Source organism: Clarias gariepinus, chromosome 6 (assembly GCF_024256425.1).
Source record: "Clarias gariepinus isolate MV-2021 ecotype Netherlands chromosome 6, CGAR_prim_01v2, whole genome shotgun sequence".
Lineage (NCBI taxonomy): Eukaryota > Metazoa > Chordata > Actinopteri > Siluriformes > Clariidae > Clarias > Clarias gariepinus.
In genome coordinates, this window is record NC_071105.1 from 19521815 (window position 1) to 19545933 (window position 24119).

At 38.8% G+C, this 24119-nt stretch overlaps 1 protein-coding gene across 3 annotated transcripts in view; it reads right to left on the minus strand.

The window, feature by feature from the left end:
• Nucleotides 1-24119, minus strand: part of plxnb1b (plexin b1b) — a 90740-nt gene that overhangs the window by 26623 nt on the left and 39998 nt on the right. For all 3 annotated transcript variants that reach the window (XM_053498217.1, XM_053498215.1, XM_053498216.1), the window contains exons 3-7: nt 8443-8603; nt 7079-8198; nt 4341-4523; nt 2572-2700; nt 697-797 (exon numbers count right to left, since the gene is read on the minus strand). In XM_053498217.1, coding sequence (XP_053354192.1) covers nt 697-797; nt 2572-2700; nt 4341-4523; nt 7079-8188 — 1523 coding nt within the window. In that variant the 5' untranslated portion in view covers nt 8189-8198; nt 8443-8603. The remainder of the gene's footprint in view (nt 1-696; nt 798-2571; nt 2701-4340; nt 4524-7078; nt 8199-8442; nt 8604-24119) is intronic.

The window sequence follows — 24119 nt, forward strand, 5'->3', positions numbered from 1 at the left end:
GTCTACTTATGATTAGATAGTTACAGACACATGCTAATATTAGTTTCAAGGTAACCTCAGCTACATTTTTTTAGCTATGACCTTTTGCATTGTTAACGAAGACCTTTACAAAGATGAACGACCAACCATCATAAAAAACACAGATTGACTTTTCCACCAGTCTTACTGAATGGTGAGCTATGTAACATTTAAATAACCATAGATGATGATATTTGATATTTATCTTTTTATTTCAGACCCAAAATGGGCTTAAAACTAATGATTTTAGATCTAGCAATGCTTATCTTTTTTTTTGTAGCGTCAAGTTAGTAATCTATAAAACCAGCCCAGGCCAATCTCTGTGCTAAAGGAAGAAATCATCTCTGCATGTAACAACATCGTGTATTCTTCAAATGCTTTGAAGTCAGAGACCACCAATTTAAGCATTTAGTCTAATTCATACTTTTCAATAAAAGTATGCATGTGGGCCCACTAGCATACTTATAATATATATATATATATATATATGTGTGTGTGTGTGTGTGTGTGTGTGTATATATATATGTGTGCGTGTGTGTGTGTGTGTGTGTATATATGTGTGTGTGTGTGTATATGTACACATATGTGTGTGTATATATGTGTGTATATATATGTGTGAGTAGTGTGTGTGTGTGTGTGTGTGTGTGTGTGTGTGTGTATGTGTGTGTGAGATCTCACCTCCCGTCCAATACACACCAGCCGCAGTAAGGGTCTCGAGCTGAGAGACAAGACTGACAGTCCCGGTGCAGGTGACATTCCGCAACAGGTCTTTTCTGCAGCTATATACACATAAACACACACACATACAGGTTAATAACACGTCAAGTTAAATTTTAGTCCAGAAATATGTATTTCATGAACTGGAAAGCACTCATTTACACACCTACAAAGTACTTCCCACTTTTGCACAATTCCATAGTCATACCATTCACCCTCATTCACATACGAACATGTGCTCAGCTATGTTTCACATATCATTTGAAATAATATTACAATAACAACAGCAGTAGCTTAGACTTCGACTCATTATTATAACATGCCAGTGCTTTATAGAGTTTGTCTAGAAACGTTTTCCACTTCATCTAACAACATAAATAATGCATAAATGGATTGTAAATGAGCATGACTACAAATAATCCACTTGTTTTCTTGAATCCATGTCCAAAAGTTAAATTAGCCACTTTGTATTGTATGGCAATATTTGTGTTATATAAATCTACTGCAAAATATTCCTGTTTGTGTGGTGCTGTTGGCAGCCTTCTGGTCCAGAACATGTGGTCTACGTTCTATTTGCCCTCATTTTAATTATTAGAAGTTTTGGATATATCCATCATGAGGATGGAAAAAAATCGCAAATTAATTGAAACTGACAGAACTTCTAAAATCAACGTAGTCTTGCCCATGTTAATTATTTCTTTTTAATCATTAAATCATGCACTGCATGTATAGTCATATGACTTTGGAACATGGAAGAGAACTTAATATTGGAAGAGAAAAATATTGCAGAAAAGTTAAGCATATTTGTGTACAAATCTTGTCAGTGAACTATGTGAGCAAAAAAAACAAAAAGGAAATAATTTGTTCATTAATCATAATTAAAATTATGATTACTGTACAAAATTGTTTGTATTAAAATATTTTTTGTTCCAGATGGATAAGAGTCATTATGTCCGAGATGAATAACAGCCATTTTGACAATGAGCATTTTAAAGACCACTTCAGTTGCTGTGTTTTAAATACACTGTTTTCCAGCTCCCACCTAGTCAATGAAAATAGGATGTCCAAACCTGACTTCTCGTGTAACTTATAAAAGTACAGTATAATGTGAATTGCAAGGTTATTTCAAAACCAAAGTGCAGGAACCACTGTTGACTAAAAGCATACATTATCTTTTCAGTCCGATTCAAATCATCCTGATTAAAGATTCCTAACTAAACTGTTCACATCGATGCTGATCCAACAAGATGTGCATTTACATGCTCAAAGCATTTCATCAAAATACAACTTTTAACAGAACAGAAGAAGTTTTTTCTTCAACGTTGAGGGTAAGTTAGGATTCCCGTCTTTCCTGATAAATCCTGCCTTCTGCATTATGATTGGTTACGAGAATTCACTCTCTTCCATGATTGGTTAGCTGCTTTACTATGTACAAAATCAGCGCTCCATCCTCAGCCAGAGACCCAGTGGAAGAGAGTTGTTCTTACAGAGTTTACCAATCAGGAACGGAAACTAAATATTCCTCCAAGTCACATAATGTACCCCTACGTGGGGGCAAACCTGAGCAGAAAGAATAGATTTATCCTGATAAGAAAAAAATGATCAGAACAAGTGTTTGGATGGCTAATATTAACCTTTTAAGTGTATGAGAGATTGTGGTCTGTATGAGCACAACTAATTCCCTGTTGCATGTACAAATATATATTAAATGTTAAGTCTGGATGTCCAATAAACCGACACTCAGGTATCAGGTTAAACATGAGTAGCTTATGTTCAACTTGTTTGTAAAATAACTTTTTAATGAAAGTTTACTTAAACCATCTAAAATGATGTTACCATAGTGCTGGTCATGATGTACAGGTGCTCCTCTGACTGGTCCAGGCTCAGCTCACTGCTGATTGCGCTGTTTGACTGAATGGGAATGGTGGCATATTCTTCCACCTCACCATCAGGACCTAAATATACCTGTAAGCACAGATACACATGTCTGTATAAACAAATGACAACAAGAGACTGGACCAACACAGAAAATGCAGAGTGATCAAATTAAAGAAAGCATAATCTATACGTTACAAAATAGTGAGTTTCATTGCTTCGAAATTAATTTCTAGTTTGGATTTAAACTGAATTTCAGAATGGGAATATGGTTGGTTTTTGCTGTCCTTTTACTTGAGGTTAGAATAGACTCACCACTTTAGAGTGAAGTAAATGAAAAGCTATTGCATTTTCACCAGTGGAATGATTAATAATCAGATTTAACTTTGTGAGTATATATATATATATATATATATATATATATATATAAAACAGGGGGTTTGTGACTCAAGATTTTCTTGCACCAGAAAATTTTTCTGTTCATACTCACACAAACACACAGCGTGAGCATCACTATTCACATCTGGCATGTGCCATTACACAGCTTTAATAGAATACAGAGACAAAGAAATATTGTGCACCCCAGGTCTTTAGCAAGCCTTGCTAGTGACATCTGTACTACATTCATGCTACAAAAAGGCTAGTCATACACACACTACACTCTTTTCTTCACATGACTATTCATCTGCTGGCTGAAACAAGGAAATTTAGTGAAAGTTTTATAGACACTGTGGTATGGAAGATTTATATTTTTGTACCATAGTTGCTATTTTTATCATTTTGAAGGATGTCTTCACACATTAAGAAAAAGCACACATCACTGTTTTGCTCTTTCACTTTCCTTTAACAATGCTCTTAGTGTCTTATGGTAACATTTCAACAGGCTTCCATGGCAAATCTTCAAGATATGAAGCCAAGTGGGAAATTTTAACATTCCACACATGAGCATGCAACAGGTTTAATCTTTTTTTTTTTTTTTTTGGTGAGAAAATCATCCTTTCTAGATTAACCCTGTTTCACTACAATCATATCTCGCTACTGCTATCAGTAACAATAACAGAGACTGAAAGCAGTTTTGATTTAACACGGGTAATACTGCCTGCAAGTGGATACCAAAGAAAGCATAATCTATAAGTTTTTACACATTCAGATGAGTCTCCAGGTATTTGTGTGCAAAAAACACGCCAAATACTGTAGATTTCCCCTAATGTAAGTTTATATTAGGGAAACCCTACCCTGGCATGTTGCTCAGCTCTGCGGTTCTCTGTAAGGATGTGGCTCAAAAGTTTACATAGACAGTTAAAAAGGCCTGTTCTAAATAAAAGTGAAATGTACTTTAAAGTAAAATAATTTCAACTGGAGCATAAACAGATATACACACACACTCTGGAGGAGCTTAAAGACTTATTTTTTGCTTCCTAAAGAAATAGTAAAAGATGAAACCTTTAAAGGAATGTCCACACTGAAAGGCAATCTTACATTGTTGATACTAAGATTTCTAGATTATAACAGATAACAGGAGATATGGACATACTTTTTTGACCTACTATGACTATATGCTTCTTTTACCAATTAAGAATGTTGAAAATTGCTTTGAAATATCTGTGGTTAGTGACACAAGACTAGAACTTCAACAAAAATCTAAAGAAAAAATTGAATATTTCTCAATGAAATTAATTTGGGATCATGGGAGCAATTCATAATAAATATGAAAAAAAAAATACTGTTACCTTGTGTAAATATCCCTTAGAGTCTCCCAGAAAAGCAATTGTGTAATTTGCTTTCACGCTGACTGCAACTGCAGTTAGACGATCTAATGGACTGTCAAAGATTGGCTCTGCCTCCACCGGCACACGGCTGGCCATTGGGCTTGGAGTGTGGTCAGAACCGCATGGGTAAGCTTCCAGAGTGGTCTGTGGTCACACACATAATAAAATGTTACATTTTAAAAATACAAATAAACAAATTTTAACAAAATCACCCAAAATCATGTGGTTGTTGGAATCCTTTATCCATAACAATCAATTGTGCAATATCTTAGGTATAATCACAATATGGTTATTTATTTACATAAGCTAATAAATACAAACAGTAACCCAGGAAACTAAAATGATCTTTGGGTAAGAAAAAAAACATAATCCTTTTCACGGTTATCACTTGTGCTTTCTCATGCTTTCCTGCGACGACACCCAGGGAGGAGGATAAAGCCACAGCTATGTCAGGCTTGACGTTCAACGGCTCTAAAAGAGATTTGTTTCTGGTTTTACACTCTACCAAAGGCCTTGAGGCCTAACCCAATTCTGTTAGTCTGAAAAGACAATAGATAAACAACAGTGATTTTGCACTTCTATATTAAAATCGATGTGGGTTCAGATTAAACTGTTAATGCATTAATCATTGTTCCTGTATCTCTCTCTCACATAATATTCTTTTTTAAATACATAGTCTCATTTCATCAAGATGGAGCTAATGGTCGCTGAACTAGTCACCACTTTTGGAGCATCGATGTCTCCATCACACAGAATAAAGATATTTTTCAATATCGATTCTATGAAGCTCTATTTAAACATCAGCCACAAGCCCAGTCAGCTCTCTCCGCCCCGAGCTATAGTGCAAGGGGTGCTGGGAGATCAGGAGTCGGACTCATGTAGAATGACCTTTATCGGGGATCCTTAACTATATGGAGGATCAATACTTACTACTCAGTTAAAATCAGCCCCATCTGTCTCCACTCCTCTATACACCCACACAACCAACACACACAGAAATCCCCCAAGCGATGAAGGAACTGTAAAGCAAGCTGTAAAACACATCCAATCTAATCCACTTCACCTCAGTGTAATTACTTTAGCACGAAGAACTAGTGGATTCATTACTTAATTTGACTACGTCCTACTGTGTGCATACCGTTTGTGCTGAATAGGGCTTTAACATTCGATCGCATTAACAAGAGGATGCAATTTTTGGAAGCGAATACGTCCAATCACAATGCTTAGAAATGGACATGAATGGAAAGAAAGGAAAACAATGCACGCAAAGAATACCTATTTCATCTTATATCATCATTATATGTAAAGGTAATGTTGGAATTTATGTTGTAGAAAAATCAAAAAAGGTTTTTAAAAGGTGATTCAGATTTATTTGTTGTTACCTCAACACATTAAAATAATGACTACGGTTCCAAAATAGGTACCTACTTTACACTTAATGTCACATTATTCTTCCTTATTCTCCATTACGTCGATATAAGGTCATTTACAGCAGTAGCTCTGGTGCATTATGAAGACATTAATAATGATAACTACAATCTATCTAGTTATTAATTTTGAATGTTGTCCCTTTGATAAACTGTGCTCCATAAAGCAAGTGTGCTTTCTGTTGTCAGTTGTGCGCACACGTTACATTATTAACCACGGCTGCTACAGTAGGTTCCAGCAAATAAATAAATAAATAAACCAAGGGAGAAAAAAAAATAAAAATCAGGAATCATTTCATTATCCACTCCACATATTGCATGGAGGCTCTATGGAGTGGGGATGTAAAATTACTAGCTCTTGATCTAGAAAAGTGAGCAAATAAATAAAACATATTTGGGTAAACCTGCTAAACAGCAACATGTTTAAAACGAAAGGAATTTTAGGGCGTATTTGAGTGGAATTTTAAATACATGGAATTGGGAATATGAAGATGGAATAAAAGGAATAATACAATGATGAAATAAAGTTGGACTACATCTATACAATTTCATAAGAAAAAAAAAAATCACATTCTGTTAACATACAGTATTAACAGATTGTGATTTAAAGCCTGAGGGGTAACTATTAAAATGTAACATTTTGTATTCATTTGTAAAGCCACACATGATCTCATTAAGAGGAAGTTTGCCAATTTTAGATCATCTTGAAATCTGTAAAAATAAATAAATAAATAAATAAATACTTTATTAGACAAACTACATAAATTCCTGACTATACGTCTATGCATATGTGTTTTAGATCTTAATGTGATTAAATGTGCAGCAGTAACTTTTTATCAGAACTCTTTAGCATAAACCTGGACTGTTTACACTTGGACAAGCTGAGTTTTCCAACAGGACAATGACCCATAAATACACATTAAAGCTGGTTGTAAAATAGATAAAGCAGGCTTTTTTTTTTCTCTAGTAAGTTTCTAGAGAATCAATTCTAACTGAATTTATTATCCTCAATTCTGCCAAGACTAGAGGTCAAATATCCAGGCAGAATTCTGCCTCAGATAAATTTTAAATTGAATAAATTAAAACTTGTTTACCAAATTCTGGGGGTTTTCTTTTATTAAATAAATATATTGTATAATTATTCTGCCCCAGAAAAAGATGCGTTCAAAATTAAAATAAAATAACATCCATGCTCATGATGCTCAAGTAAACCTCTGATTGCGAGTATATACATCATATATATTATTCTCTAAATACATGTTTAATACTCACCAGTGGCAAACTGGCGCAGACTGATTTCACTTCGTACTCTATATAGGCAGCCTCCTGTCCTTCTTGACGGCCCATATAGGTGTAACAGAGATCTCGAGTGTTGTCGATGCGTTTATCCAGCTCCTTCAGGGAGAACATACACAAAGCCGACTCATTGCTGGGCTTGCTGGACGAGGCAGATCGTGTGGAGAAAACCCCCAGCAGAAGCTCGTCGTCTATCCCTCTAGTTTCTCCGCGCCTGGGGAGTCCCAGTCGGGCGGCCTGCAGCAGGTTGTAACTCTTCCCAGCTGCTGAGCGACAGTCTAGTGGAACTTCCACATACGAATAGTAGGACATATCATCCAGACACACGCGAGACACATATGTGCGGTACTCGCGCTGTGACTTCAAATCACGGCGGTAGAACAGAAAGTAGACGTGCGAATTGTGTGTGAAGGATGTCACAAAGTGATGGTCGTATTCTGAAAGCCGTCCCACCACAGTTAGCTTCGCCGTTTCTTCGTATGAGAAGATGGGTTCTGTGTCAAGGTTGCGGGTAGAGATGGGCGGCTGGCTGCTGGTGTAGCCGCGTCCCACATACAGCACTGCTTGCCTATGGCCATGCGGGGGCACCACCAGGCCCACAGTGGAAACCTCGGGTTCATTGGCCGCCACATACTGTGTGTCCACTGGCTTCTGGGCAGAAAAGAGCACCGTGCCCACAGCGTCCAAATCTCGCTTCTGACATGTGCCCTGGTGCACACTGCCACAGCTGATCAGCACCTTGCTGTAGGGGTCAATGAGCAGCAGCTTGTTGTGGTTGCTGGTTTTTTGCGCCTGGGGGCAACTGGTCTCACTGATAGGAGGCAGACAGTCCCGGCTGTCCGTCACAGGCCCGGTTTTCACCTCCTCCTCCAGCTGCAGGTCCGAAGATAGCCGGAACAGGCGATCACGAGCACCCACGTAGACGCGTCCCAGGTCCGGTTCGGGGTGAAGAGCCAGATGCTTAAATTGTGTGTCATTGTGCAGGAACACTGGATAGTGACCTGATGAAAGGGAGATCTGAGAGACTGCGCAAAACGCCAGAACAGGGAGAAGAGCATGCAACACACGCACCATCCCGGGCAGCATGGTGACCACTCTGAAAAATGTGAGAGGCAGGGAAACTAAAATAAATATACATCTAATGGAATGAATCACAGCCAGGAAAAAAAAATAAGAACTAGCTCTGTAACCATTCCAAATCAGAACAATAAATGGCAAAGTTAAAGTGTCTAAAAATAGCTCCAGTCTGTTTTGACCAAATGGAGAAATAATTTGAGTGAACTTGTGGGTGTGAGAGAAAGAGAGAGAGAGAGAGAGCAAACAGTTTTTTATCACCTCACCATTTGTTTGGTAATTGTCTGTTAAAGGGGCATGTCCCCTCTTGACAGGTCAGCTGTATGGTGTGTCACACACACACACACGCATACACACAGGCACGCCCACAAAGATAAACCCACTCTCATTCACTCAGAGACACATCCTTCCGGAGTTTGGACTCAACCTGAGAAAGACAAAATAGACCAGTGTGAGATAATAATGATGGTAACAACTTCATTTGATCTGTGTGGTTATTGATATGGTGAACTCAGCATTATACATTGAAATCCACATAGTACTGGATTGAATCTTTAATATCTCTGCTTCGTGCAAACTTAAGAAAAATAGGGAATTAGTGAAGTCCTCTCTCTTAGTTACCACCAACCCCCCACAATCTCTCCCTAACCACACACACCCCCTTTCTCATCTACATGGAATGGAATTAAATAGTGCTGACGTACACAGAGCATTGTGTGTGTCTGTGTATACAGGCTTAAGTGAAGCTGAATGAATGTGAAAGAGAAAAGGAGTGAACAGTGTGTGTGTGTGTGTGTGTGTGCGCGTGTGTGTGTGTGCACAGACTTTTTTCAAACGAAGACTTTTCAGCGTTCTTTCAGTGTGTCTGAAGATATGTGCAAATTCATAATTTCTTAAAAATACCTTAGAATTACTGCTATATTATTTAACTAGATGTTAAACTCTATGTGCAACTGTGTGTGTGTGTGTGTGCGCGCGCAAACATATGAAAGAATGCTATGTGTTGTTACACAGGCCAATCTGGCAAACAACCAAAAGTTCATTCAGCATGAACCAGTGGAAAAAGAAAAAAACCCTCAAGCACCGGCTTGCCACTGTTATCAGTCTTCTATTGGCCAGAAGTCATATCTGTCCCTAAATCTATTACTTCCTCTAAAGCAATGTTGTTTTGCTGAAGATAAACTGGCTGACATTATTCTTAGTTCCTAAAGCGCTCAAGAGTTCAAGCCTCTGCCAAAGCTTTTTGATTAATGACCTTTTGTTTGGAGCAGAAGACGCGATAAATCGACGCGATTGGGCACGGCACGCTAACCTATACTAGTGACAAACGCATATTAAAGCTTTGCTTTGGGTAAAGAAGGGAAGTGATGCAAAGAAAGCTAGCAAAGAACGTGTGTTAGGTGTATGGCACTAGCGGAAGGTGTGATGGGTACGAGACCACAAACAGAGTGAACGAGGAGCGAGACTGTAATAAAAACTGTAATGCGAGATCAATCCTAACAGCTGGAATGCGACGGGTCTCTCTGACAGAAGTTCCGGAGCGATGGGAAAGACGAGCTTCTCTGTGTGACGGTCTCCTTTCCTCTTTTCTGCAGGGTTGCCCATAACTCAGACATGGGTCAAGCCTCATTTCGCAGACGTCTTGCACAGTTGTCACTTTTAATGACTGCAATAAGCCAACATTCTGATGCGCAAGGTTAAGTCCAAAGGCAAAAGCAGTGAGCCACAGTCAGACCAGCATCCTGTGTTTAACTAGAATTAAGCCTGGGATGGGAAAATAAGCAGAGAAATCAAGAAAGGAAAGTGTAATACCTGCCAAAGTAATAACAGCCCGTGAATGTAATAAACCACAAAAGTAATACAAATCTGTCGCTTTTAATGCAGAAATCCCACCAAAGTAATACATTTCCTACAAACATAACAGCCATGCAAATGTAATAGCTATTATAGTTGGATTGATTTGTTCTGCTTGTGGTATGTGTTCTGGGATTTTTACATTAAAAGCTTTGGATTTGTAATGACCTGGTGGTTCACTACGTTTGCGGCCCATTACTCTGTTACTCTGTTACTCTAAAAGAGACTGATCTCAGGAGTGAAAAGAAACCATTATTATATATAAATCACACAATTTGCTAAAAAGTCACTTATTTGTTTACCAATGAGCAAACCAGGGGCGATGCTGGCAAGGAAAAATTTAATAAGGAATCAATATAAGGAAGAAGCTCTAAAAAAAAAAAAACTAACCTCATTTTGGTTACACCAAATAATCGAACCATAAATAAATCTATTCTATACCAACAGATTTGGGGCATCAGGGTGGATCAGGCCATAAGCACAGCTGTTCATTTTAACAGATCACAGAAAACCAAGACCTGCTACATTATTAGTTATTAACTACTTGCTAAGTTTGTTTAGAATTGCAACAATATCTAAAAAAAAAATAAAACGGGGATATTTATAAAATCATGATACTTAAAGAATAGCAATAAAAATCTTTTCACCACATAGGTATTATGATAATATTGTATCTGGTGGGTCCCTGGTGATTCCTCTGGTGGTTTAAACGGTGACCTCGCACGTACAAGTACACACAGGAAAACTTGTTCTCCCTGAGCTTCAGTAGACGTGTTGTCTCCCCCCGCCACCCCTCACTGTAATCATGTTATTCGTTTATTTAATCCCTCCCTCTGTGCAGGAAGTGATTCTGTACCATTAACTCATTCCAGTTCAAAGAACAAAAAGAACAGACGCTCTCATTTGGAGACTTAACATCCAGAAACCAGCCCACAAGTCAACTTCAATTTAAATCAGAACACGAGTGCTTAGTAACTAGCTGTACTCTATTAGTACATTGTAGAAAAAGCGGTTTATCCAACCTATATGGAATGTACCAACGGAGAGTGGGGCTGATAATTAACAAGGTAAAATTGAGTTAATGTGGTTGTTTGTTTTGTTAAAGCGGGTGAGAGATGATGAGGGGTGTTAATTACAAAATTTAGCCAGAACGCCTCACTGTCCCTTCCACTCGCCTACTCCATCCGTCATTATAACACTGTTTAAAGGAATGAAACAATGACAGAGTCTCACTCACACTTACACACACATAAAAAGTGGCAGTGTGTAGGCCCATGCCTGTGTAATTAACAAAAACAAGCCCATTAAAACCAAAATATACAAGGCTTTAAAAGCTGTTGAAACAGATGTGTAAAAAAATACCAAGCTTTAGGTCATACATTCACTAAAAGGCACAAACTAACTAACAAGCCAATAACATCCTAACATCAATAAGTCTTAGAAAGCTCATTTATTAGTGTTTAGAACCACTGGCTGGTGTTACACTGCCGCATGCTGGAGCTGTTATATTCTAATGCTAGTTCTTCTATAATGCGTTGTTTTATTCTGTGTTTGTAGAATAGAACAGCTTTAAAATTGCCTTTTGGTACAGTATTTTGGGTCACAATTATAAGAGTTAGATAAAAGCATGTCTAACTGCCTCTGTGAGTTCATTTACAGCCGGCCCCAACACTTACATTTCTCCGTGGCTGATAAGCAATGAAAGGATGTAGCATATGAGAAAGTATCACAAAAAGAAAATAAAAACTTTGTAGTCGCTTGGTATTTGTTTGTATTTAGCATTTAGCTGTTGAACTTTGCCTCAGTGGAAATGTGTTCTGTTGGAGTGCAGTTAGATTCCACTTTCCAGTTTTCGGGACACTGCTGGACGTCTACTGCCTAGAAATAAGACAAACAGAAAAACAGTGCGCCAGCTAGACAATTGCTGTAAAAAAAAAAACTGCTTTACCTCTTGTTGACCTAAATGTTTTAGTGCAAAATGTTAATGTAACACCTAAACCACTGCTCACAAATTTACATGGCAGACAAAAGAGTTCACCTGCATCCTCCAAAGCTCCAGGTGATCCCAAGAGATGAAAACAGACCTAGCCACCTCCTGTCTAGCTATAATTGGTCTGTGCCTGGCCGCTGAGACGGGGGATGTACCAAGGGTCTAATTAAAAGTGAGGAACATGTTTTCATCTCGGGTCAGACTGGACTTTCAGGGTTGTTCGTGAGACGGGGGAAAAACTGATGGTTAAAGGATCAGTATTGGAAGCTACAAGAGAAAAAGACAAAACAAAACTATAGTTCCCTCTAAGCCGATCCAATATTTTATTTACTTTTTCGTGTATTTATCATATTGTTCTGACATATCAAACTGTAGAAGACAAGCAAAACTTTTAATTGTTGTCCAAGTATTAAATAAAGCAGGTCAATAAACATCTGTCTCTTTTGTGTGGAAAATTAGCTTCCTGTGAGTCCAGTCTCGGATGACTATGATATTATCATCATCTATTAGAGTCGTGACCACCTGTCACTCTAAATTTCCTGTAACAACTCATGGAAAGATGTGGCAGAGTGGTATGTGTCTATAATCCTAGCCTCATCTCTAACCCTATCGCTTACTATCAGTCATAACTGTACACAACCTTTCATCTGATCTCTGACAAACTGTCCATCTGCTGAATACAGACGAGACAAACAAATTAGCTACTGACCTTTCTTATGTTCATCACAGCGGTATGCTCCCAACCATACGGTGGAAAGTCTGCTTATTTTATACACGCTTAGTGAAATGTTGAATTGTGTGTATCTATATTACCAGATGACCTGATAATGACCTGACGTTGAGAGTGTGTGTCCAAGGAAAAAAAAAAAAACAACAACAACACGCATCTGTTGATTTGAGTGTTAGAGTAGGACAGTAAGAGGACGTACTAAAAGTCAGTATGCGTGGAGAATTCTCTAACATGCACGTGCGTACAAGCACAGATACACATGATCTAGTATGAAAGAAGTTCATTGTCCGCTACATATAGTATAGGTCTTTAAATGCGTGTGGCTTTGCATTGCTCCGGTCATTCAAAACATGCTCTGTCTCTGCTAGAGTCTCTCTCTCTCTCACACACAAGCACACACATGCACACACCCAGATCTGATCTTTGTGTGTGTGGTGAGGAGCGTGAGAACGTCAGGGTACAACCTGAGGACAGTAAGTGTATTACTCCAGCTTCCACCAAGCTCTCTTTACTACTTTTTAAAGAAAGAGAAAGAGAGAGAGAGAGAGAGAGAGAGAGAGAGAGAGAGAGAGAGAGAGACGAAAGCATGACAAAGGGTAACAGGAGGAGAGGAGGAGACATTTTCGTCTCAAAGAACAAATGATGTCAAAGCTTCAGTCATCCTACAGATGGCCAGGAAGCAAAATGAGCATATAATCAGAGAACTAGTCAAGCGAATGAACCTGAGATTGAAGGCACTAAATGTGTTTGTGTAGATCCGCATGTGCTCACAAGGATGTGTCCTTGTAGGGGACATTCTTAGGTCTCTTAGGGGACATGTTAGGTCTCCTTGCTGAAATTATAGCCTGTGTTGTATAATGCCCTTCCCAGCAAGGCAGGTATGTGCGCATTATTGGTAAGAATGCAGAACGGTTCCACTACACATCTGGAACATATAAGTGAAAACCATGCTGGATCTTACTGTATGTAATTCATTTCTGAATCATTGTTCAAATATGACTTTTGCTGCTCAAACAGGATGAGGGTATGTAAATTTATCCAGATTCGACATAAGATTTCTTTCCAGCAACAGCCTCGAGTCAAAAATTATCCACACTCTAGCTTCTGAATTTTATTTAATTAACTTTTTAGAACAGACAAATATTTTTAGACAGAAGCTTGTGAAGTTCCCGCACTGGCCCATACACTGTGAATTTGAACTTTTTCTTACTTTTTTTTTCGTAGTAATGAATCCATGGCTCCTCAACAGTCATGATTTTCTTTAGAAAACATTCACCTTCCTTAGAATATCACTCTAAATTTTGTTTGCAGTTTTCCATACGCTTCTGTTCATGGTTGTCTGTGAGTTGTTTTTTGCACAAGAAACATCTTCAGATTACAAAAAAAAACAATCATTCCATGCTGCTCTTCTTTTGTGCCAATCACAAGTGGGGCATTTCTTTTTGCTCACACCGCATTTACTCATGAACTAATGTAACACATTCACACCCACAAAGCAGTGACTGGGGAGACAGTAGCCTTGAACGAAAAACGCTGCGGTCAACAAAAGTTTTACTGCAGTAAAATTGGAGTGTGAATAATTCTTGACCCCCCCTCAAATAATAGACATGTGTATAGACCTGACCACCAGACCCATATGTGCTCGTTGAACATCACATTTCAGATTTAAATCCCCCTTTGCAATTATCTAATAATCTTTTCTGAGAAGGCTTTACACTAGATAGGAAAGTATGGTTGTCTGGATTTTTGCTCATTCATTCACAAAAGAAGTAGTGAGGTCAAGCACCGATCCAGCTCCAGTTGATTCCAGAGGTTTTCAGTGGGATTGAGGGCAGGGTTCTTGTCAGGACGCTCGATTTCTGCCTAATCATATCTTCACAGAGCTCGCTTTGTTTACAGGGGCATTGTCTTGCTGGAACAGGTTTGAGCCTTTTAGTTCCAGGGAAGGGAAATTTTCTAGAAAGAGAACTTCTAGACAATTCTGTAAGTCCATGTTTACTGGAGCAATTTGGTATAGACCCACATACGAGTGTGATGGTGAGATTTCTACACTACTTTTGGCCATATGGTGTATTTTCAGATTTATTGCTGTAAAGGTCTTATAAATTCTGGTCACACACAGTGGTTACATGTCAGATATGTACTTCAAATGAAAAAATTGCAACGGAAAAAAGGTCACAAGTTCAATTCTCGTGTAACACTACAGCCATCCGTAGCAGGGAGTTGAGAAAGCTGATTGGCCGTTACTGGGACTGGGAGCTCACGCAAGAGGAAGGGGCTGAATAGCGCTTTTCTCTGACTGTGTTTCATGATCTCCCTGATGGTACAGTCCAAAAAGGTGTGTATATATATATATATATATATATATATATATATATATATAATTTCTTTATTTTTTTGTGAAGCTGCTTTGAGATAATGACCATTGTTAAAAGCGCTATATAAATAAAATTGAATTGAATATATATATAAACATAAACTTTTCCCCCACTCTGCTGAAAGGTTCTAAAAAATCAATAATGCTTTAAGGTAAATAATAACTGAATATTAAGTGCTGCTTATCGACAGGTTATCAGTCAGCGAGTGTGTTACTGATGAAGCACAAAATATAACGTACAATGGATTCTACACCATCAGAAAAACTGGGAATTTTCCTTAGACTGGACTTTAAATACAAAGATACAAATTAATTAATTAATTAATAATCAAATCAATTTTAATAATAATTATTATTATTATAAACTGTAATACAGTTAATTTTTAAATGATCTGCTCTGAACGCTGTTGTGTGATACAGTTAGAGGAGAACATCACGAATCCTCAACGATATTCATTATTCATCAAGAGAACAGCTGGTGGGTGAGAGATGGTAACGTGGCCTGAGGTTTATCACCCCAGCACAAAGTAAAAGAGCTTTCCAGTGCATGTTTATGCATCAGACCCTTTACCCAGGGCATAAATTAGAGCTTGCAAAGTTCTTAAACAAAGCAGGACTTGCTTTCATGTTGATGAGACGGGTTTAAACAGGGCTGTGATCAAAGACAAGCACGTACAGGTTGAGGGAGGGGGAGGGAGCGGCACAGAAACAGGGAAGAGACGCTGGGTTTCAGGGTAACACAAAAGCCAGTGGTTTTCTGCCTGACTGGAGTTCTAACTCTGATCTACTGTATATAATTCCCACACACACACATACGCACGCACAATTGTATGGCCTTATATGGGTCCTTTTGGTTGTTACTGCATTGTAACATTGTAAGACAAACCATCTCTTTGTACACTCAGTTTGTGTGTGTGTGTGTGTGTGTGTGTGTGTGTGTGTTGAATATTAGCCCTAGGTAAGGTAAGACCCAGTGGGTGTGGGTGATTACTTTGCCACACATGAATGTTGGAAATTCCCTCCAATATTAACAGGATTGGGTGGACAGTGATACAGTGATGAGCAGCCCTGGTATCCGGTGTTTGCAAAACTCCAGACGTTTTTTTTTCTCCTGGCAAAATACAATCACAAAATACAATTTAGTAAACAGACCAGTGCCTAACACAGCAGAAACACTACTGAAGGGAGGAAAGAGCAACATTTACACCATTAGATAAAGATCTGGGAAGTAGTGTGAAGGAGTAGACAAGTGACGAGGGAGGGGGAAAAAACTGCCTGCAGGCTATACCAGAGGCTGAGCTAAGTAGTTTTGTCTAGAAGTTACCCGACAGTTTGCTAGTCATTGTCTGTCTGTGTGGATGATTAACACTGAAAAAACACAAAATGTGTTGAGAAAAGCAATTTTTTTTGTTATAGTTTTGTCTTAACAGGACAGCAAATCAGAACAGGAAGAAACGCATTTAGTCACTCTGACTCTCCTATAACTAACTCTATCTCTCTCTTTCTGTCTCGCACACAAACAGAGATCCGGTCTTACACTCACTCAGGCTCCCATTTCACTTCCGACAAAAAAGCAAGGAGAAAGTGTAGGTGGGAAAGCAAACTGACACGCCTGGTGAGTGGCAGTGCATGAATTACCCGGCAACTCCACTCATTAACCAGGAGTGAAGTGCTGAGAAGCATCGCTGATCGATGACAAACATTAGAACTGACTGGAGCTGCAGAATTGCTACGAATCAGGATTGTGATCTGTTTTTAATATGTTTAAACCAAACGGTAACAGCTCCCGTCATTTTCCACTGATTCCAGAAGTCCTAAATTCATCAAGACGAGTCAGGAATCCAAGTTTTCTGTGGCTCGATTCGCACCAGGCACACGAGGCTAATGTCAATAACAAATACTCAAAGTTTGTATGACACACTGTAAAAACATTGTACAGTGGTGGTCGAAATTATTAGGACAACATGTGTCATGTGTTCTAGTTTTCCCTGTGCACAAAACAGTGATGTCACTAATACTTAGTTCCCTCTTATCAGACTGAAGAATTTTACTTTTACTACCCTGAACCAGGTGTCCACCTCTGCACAGAAACGGCTAAAACATGGGAATTCTTAAGTAAATTGCAAAAAGGTTCAAAGTACATGATCTTCAGGCAGCGGTCAAACAGGCATGGATTGAGTGACACCAGGGTACTGCAGACATCTTTCTGACCCTATGCCCAGCAAGACCCAGCAGGTTTTGAAATATATAAAAAATTTTATTCCATCAAATTTTTCATTTTGAATATTAGTTTATTGAATAAAATAATGAATGATTCTGTCATTATCTTAATTGTCATTATTAAAAAAAAAAAGAGAATGTTGATAAACAAAGAATTTCACATTTATCTAAATACTTTTGGCCATCACTGTATATAAACATGCTGTTTAGCCAAGAACGTCCTAGCAGAAGGACTGCAGGAATCATTATACTTTGCCTGACCTGAGATGTGCTCAAAACCCTGAACTTTAATAGTCCTCCAGAACAGCGGGAGGATCTTAGTGCGTAGGTAGCAAAACGTAAGGAGTAATATGAGGAATATATACCAAAAAATATATACACACATAAGAACATATATACACACACACACACACACACTGTATAGCAATCATGTTGATCACTTGCTGTACCTGGTGTTGAGGAGAACTTTCTGGTTCCATGAGTAGGAATAAAGTTGTGAGAGACATTTTCTTTGGTTCTGAGTCATGAGCTGCATAAGTGGGCTTTTGTTCGGATGTTAGGTGTGGACATTAAATCATTCAAGCACCTGGAACAAAATTTGTGTTTGGGCAAGATACGACACTGGTGTACAAACCAGTACCAGGTGGCTCTATACACACACAAACACTACGCAAGTTTCCGCTTCACTCTTGCGTCAAAGCGTGTGTTAATGTGGACAACTTCAATGAAAAGATGAAGTGGACACACATGCACAAACACATAAATAAATACCCTCAGTGCATCTCTTTATGTCGTGCATCTCTTGGTCTGTCTGTGTCTCCAGGGCTGTGTTATGTGACTTTGTATTGTGTTTTATAACCTCAGAAAAGATAACTGCAGCACATGTGAACATGCTTTCGTATGTGTGCACGGAATTACACATAAGCTCGCGCTCTGCAGCAGTAAACCTCCATGGACATCAGTCCAGACAGTGTATGGGCATGATGGTAATCCCCATGGGGAACCTATTTTTAAAACAAGATAGTGATTATCTGGTCTCTGAGTCATCGTTTAGTTACAACTTTGGACTAAAGCAAGATGGAAGGCAATAGATTGACATTGATGATTAAATATTGAATTAAAAATGTTGATTATCTAAGCACATGTTGCAGTATGGATGCAAATCTTTGGGTAAATAAATACCCATTAAAATATTCAGAATGATATTTGACATTTAAAATGCATAAAAGAAAAGCTAGAAGTCAGTTTCATAACAAATAATACATAAAACAAATAAAAGTATCGATACAGGTAAATGGTACATTTATAGTGTAATAGGAGGACTGCAGTGTCAGGTGTGACTGTGTGTTTAGTGTTTTAAAAGTAATTTACTCAGGTTATCTTTGTGTATCATTAAAATTTGTTTGATGAAACAAATAAACGAATGCTTCACCCAAACGCACATTAATTTGCATTTGACAAGGAAAAAACGAGCAGAGAAGAAATCAGAAAAAAAAAATTAATTCCTAAATAAAAAAACAACTAAATCATTTTCTAACGCACAATAAAAACATGACATGATTTAACACAAGACTCGTGTTCATGGGTTTAAACGAACTCTTCAAAAAGAGAAAAGGGGGCAAAGACAGAGGGGCTATCTTGGCTCATTAGCAGCATGTGTGTGTACTCATCATTGTGTAGTCATGAGTGTAAAGACCAAAATGTGCAGAAAAATACTGCAGTGCAGCTCAAGGAATGCTAAATATCTCACAGCCTACAGAGAAAAGCAGATCGAGTTGTTTAAGCGCATACACACACATGCATGCACATACTGTAGTTCTACAGAATTCTTTCAGAGAGGAAGTTATACAATATTGAACATTGGGTATATTTACGCTATATTATCAGTTTTTACGGTCAAAAAAATCTTCTGCTTAGAAGACCTTCCTATTTGAGTACAGAGTAAAGAAGTAATACAAGACCTGTGTGTATACAATAAGTGTGTGTGTGTTTAAATGACCCTAGGTGCTCTTCCCTATTGGCTGTAAAATATTTGGCATTCCTTGACCTAGACTTGCTGTCCTTTTCACAGACTGACACACAATAACCGACCGTGTGACACTCATCGCTTAGTGTGTACGTGTGCTCATGGTCATGTCGCTGTACTGTCATTGCTCTGGCTTGCCTTATGCTGGACCTTCATACATTCTCCATAACATTCTCAAAAATCATATGGGTGTAAATTTACACACATGCTTAATTTAATAGATTTACACAAACACCACATGTAAGTGGAAAAAAACTGATAGTGAAACTTTCTCTTGTACAGTTAAAAACCATTACAACACCATTGTACCATTGCAACAAACACACACACGATACACACACCTTGTATTACTATCTTGTGCTCCTTTTTCTGCCTACTCATGTGTTACTGTGGCTGAACAATGCTGCACACATCTTCAGCTAAACCAACGGGCATCCCGCACACATCTCATGAATGGATCAGAGAGAATAGGATTTTCACCCACACCCACTTTTACAAAGCATGGAAATAAAAAGCATCCAAATAGGGCAAGGGGGTGAAAAGCCCTACACAAACACACACACTAAACAGGAAATCTGTCAATAACTCAAAATATTTCCCTACAGAAATAACTGCCATGACAAGCGTAAATCCAAAATACTTACACTCTTTTTTATCATGGTGGCTAATTCTGAGAATTATAATATGGGCACACACACACACACATACACACGCACACTTCAGTTACAGCCAGTATAGGAGAAGCAGCATGATTACTTCCCCTCGTGAAGGTGCAGACACACAAGCGGAGGTGTTCCTCTTACCCCACATTAGCGAGGACTTCATAACCTTTTTCAATAACAAAATCATAAATATTAGGCAAAAAATTCAGGCTTTAAACCAAGCAATGTAAGTGATACAGATGATAAACTAACGACACCACATCAGAACCTAGAATACTTTACTCCCCCTGCAGAGTGAACTAATTTCATTCATCTCTTCTTCAAAATCGTCAACCTGTGTATTAGATCCTATACCGACACATTTTAGTACACCAGTACCAGCAATAACGGAACCCCGGTTAAAAAAATGAACTTTTTACTCAGCAATGGGTATGTTCCCAAATCCTTTAAATTAGCAGTTATTAAACTGCTAATTAATAAACCTGACCTTGACCCTTGTCAGCCGTCTAATTACAGACCGATATCAAACCTCCCCTTTATCTCTAAGATTGTGGAAAAGATAGTAGCAGAGCAACTAATGTTTATATCTACATAGGAATGGCATAAACAAACTGTATCAGTCAGGATTTAGGCCTCATCACAGCACAGAGACAACACTGGTAAATGACCTCCTATTAGTCTCTGATCAGGGTTGTGTCACTATACTTGTGTTACTAGACCTCAGTGCAGCTTTTGACACTATCGATCATAGTATTTTTCTTCACAGATGAACTACACAGAAAATAGTAGGAATTAAAGGAACGGCCCTCTCGTGGCTCAGATCCTATTTGACTGATCGTTATCAGTTTGTAGATTTAAATGGTGACCCTTCTGCATGTTCTCTAGTGGAGTTTGGTTTTCCACAGGGGTCAGTTTTAGACCCATTACTTTTTTCTCTTTACATGCTTCCTCTGGTCATGGTATTGGTTTTCACTGTTATGCTGATGACACACAGTTATATGTGTCAGCAAAACCAGATGAGAAAAAACAGCTTACTAAAGTTGAGCAATGTGTGCAGAACATAAGAGATTGGATGTTAATTCACTTCCTTCTGCTTAATCCACATGAAAACAAAAGTTCTAGTCATAGGTCCTTTCTGTTCTATCAAATGCAACAGTGAAAGACCTCGGTGTGATTATAGATCCCACATGTGAAGCACATGTAGATGATATTACCAGGATAGCATTCTTGCATCTCTTGCACCTCATAAATACTGCCAAGATAAGTAATATATTGTCCCTAAACGATGCAGAAAAAACTAGTTAATTCTTTTATCACCTTTAGGTATGTTTAGATGCTGTCTTCTCCACTCTCATTGATCACTTAGGTTTGTTGACGGTGAGGTGATTGGTCGCTTTACATCTCAGGGAGCCCTCATGTCTGTGTTTCCATCTGGCTCTCCCTCTTAGTTATGCTGTCATGGTTAGTCCTGCTGGAGTCCCTGCTTTTACTTAGCACTAAATATACATTCACTTTATACATTGTTTGACTGTGATCATACCTAACTGCCATCTTTCCTCCTCTTCTGCTCTCTCCTCTTCCCCTGTACCTGTCTCTCTGTCGAGCTTTACATGCCGCTCCTGAGCTGCCAGTGATCCAGACCCCCTCTGCCCTCTGGAGCTGCCTGACTCGTCCTGGTGTCCGGCTTCTGGTTGGAGATCTTGTCGCATGGATGCCCGCGTGATCTGCCTGGGATGCGTGTGGTGACTGGGGACAATTCCACTTTTCCACGAAGACAGTCCTGACCTCGGCTAATACAGACAACTGTTCTCTGAGAACTTGTGATTTCAGTCGTTTGATAGTTCAGGACCGATTGTTTCCTACAGTCTACCTGAGCCTCCAATAACGAACTGGACTTAGTTTTAACTTAAACACATCTCCTGTTGTATACTGAACTTCCAGTCTCACACAATATGACGCAGATCAATCCCTGCTATCCGTTTTTACCCGGATGAGGATGGGTTCCCTTTGAGTCTGGCTCCTCTCAAGGTTTCATCCTATTACCATCGCAGGGAGTTTTTCCTTGCCACTGTCATCGTCATCCTCGGCGTGCTCATCAGGGACAGTCTTATCATTTTGATTCATACACATTCACATTTCATACAAACTTGAATAATTCTTTTGATTGTGTAAAGCTGCTTTACAACAGTGTCAATTGTTAAAAGTGCTATACAAATAAAATTGAATTAAATTGAACGTGTTAATGACAGCTGCTTGCTCCCACATGAAAAGCTCTGAAGAGGATGTGCTTCTGTCGTTCACACCACCTGTCAACCCCTCTTCATTGCTCAGTGCTTTCTCAGGAGCGTTCATCTCTACAACTAAATATTGACTCCTTACTTACACCTTCACTTGGAAAAAACAAAAACTGAAAGACAGATCTGTCGCTCGACATTTCGCAAACAAATTCTTTAAAAGCGTCTCTGGGGTGTTTGACATTCAGAATGCTTCTAATCCCATCCCTCGCCAACACCGTCCGCTAGCAGTCTTTGAATGTGTGCATGTCCTGTAGAATACACTTACTCTATAGAACATGCACACAACCAGTCTCCTAAAACACATGACTCAGTATATATATAGACCCCTAAAAGAGACATGCTAGAGATGGATGCGAAATGACCAGGCTTTTGGAAAAAGTGAGACTGGGGCTGCTCGAGCTCCCGTGGAGTGATGAATGTGTTTATCTTTTCTTAACTTAAAGGTTACATGCTCTAACAGGGTGTGTTGCCAGGACCCATGGTCATCGTCATGCACATAACCTAAAAAGCAAGCCTGCGGTTTTGTGCTAAGCACGAGTTAAGGGTAAAAACTACTAAACACTGCTGCTAGTGTAATCTGAACGGTTCGGCAGTGTGAATTTCACAGCTAAACGCTAATATTTTCAGGCATGTTTGATTTTCTTGGCAATGGTATAGTGTGAATCCCTCTGCAACTACTTATAAGTACTGTGAAAGGGCGAGAGAGGAGAAATCTAATTCATCTGCTCTCGTGCACAGCAGATCCCTGAATCCAGTTTATACTCCATCTGGTTGTAGAGGGGGAAGGGTAGGCGCAAAACTGGACCGACACAGAACCTGGACTGAAGGTTTGATCAGTGGTCTTGGATGTAAGACAGAGTGCACGTAAAACACAGCAGGCTCATAGCTAGACGGTGCAAGTTGATTTAATCTATTATATCTAATTTGATGGTACATCTGGTCTTACAAGCCAGATCTGAAATTTTACAATAGAGTCTGTTTTAGCGTAGACCACCAGAACCAGGAAGCAACTGTTTCATGCAAACCTTCTGAACAGCTTTTAAAGTAAGTAACTATGAAGATGTCAAGATGAACCAAAAAGCTTTTTTTTCTGAATGACATGAAAAATAAGAAAAGAGATACAAGAGTCATTTTGATTTTAGACAAAGTTGAAGGTAAAAGGTCCACATTTGTATTCGAGGAAAGGTGCAATGTGCAAACGAAAACATCGCACCAAAACAAAATCTGAGGAGCAAATATTATTAAAACGCTGGGTAAAGTGAAGCATGTTAAGCCTAATGACAATCCTGACCACTGTAGCAAACATTATCCAATCTTAAAATTTAGCCTGACATTCATGTGGATTTTTTTATAACCAATCCTTGAGACATTTTTTTCTAAGTTGTCTGTGTAATTTTCTTTGTAACATACGAGTAAAGTGGATTTTACACTTGGTTCTGTTAAAAGGACTGTGGTTCTGTGAAGGACATTGCTGCATAATTATGGACAGAAACATTGCAAATTAAAGGCCTCTCTCTCTCCTATCACACACACAAATACCAGTCCAAGTTTACTTACACTCCTGAATGAAATCTCACGCTCCCTCTATAACAGTGTCATCTATCAGCTGCTGCTGTTTTGGCTCCAGTGAACCACTCGTCCCGACACAGTTACTTAAAGGTTAGGGGTCAAAGGACAATGGCCTTTACTAACATCATACATGCACACGGATGCACTTAGTTTAACTCAAAGGAGAGAAAAGACACAAGTGGTTAATGAATCCTCTCAGGCTGAGGGTCACTGCAGAG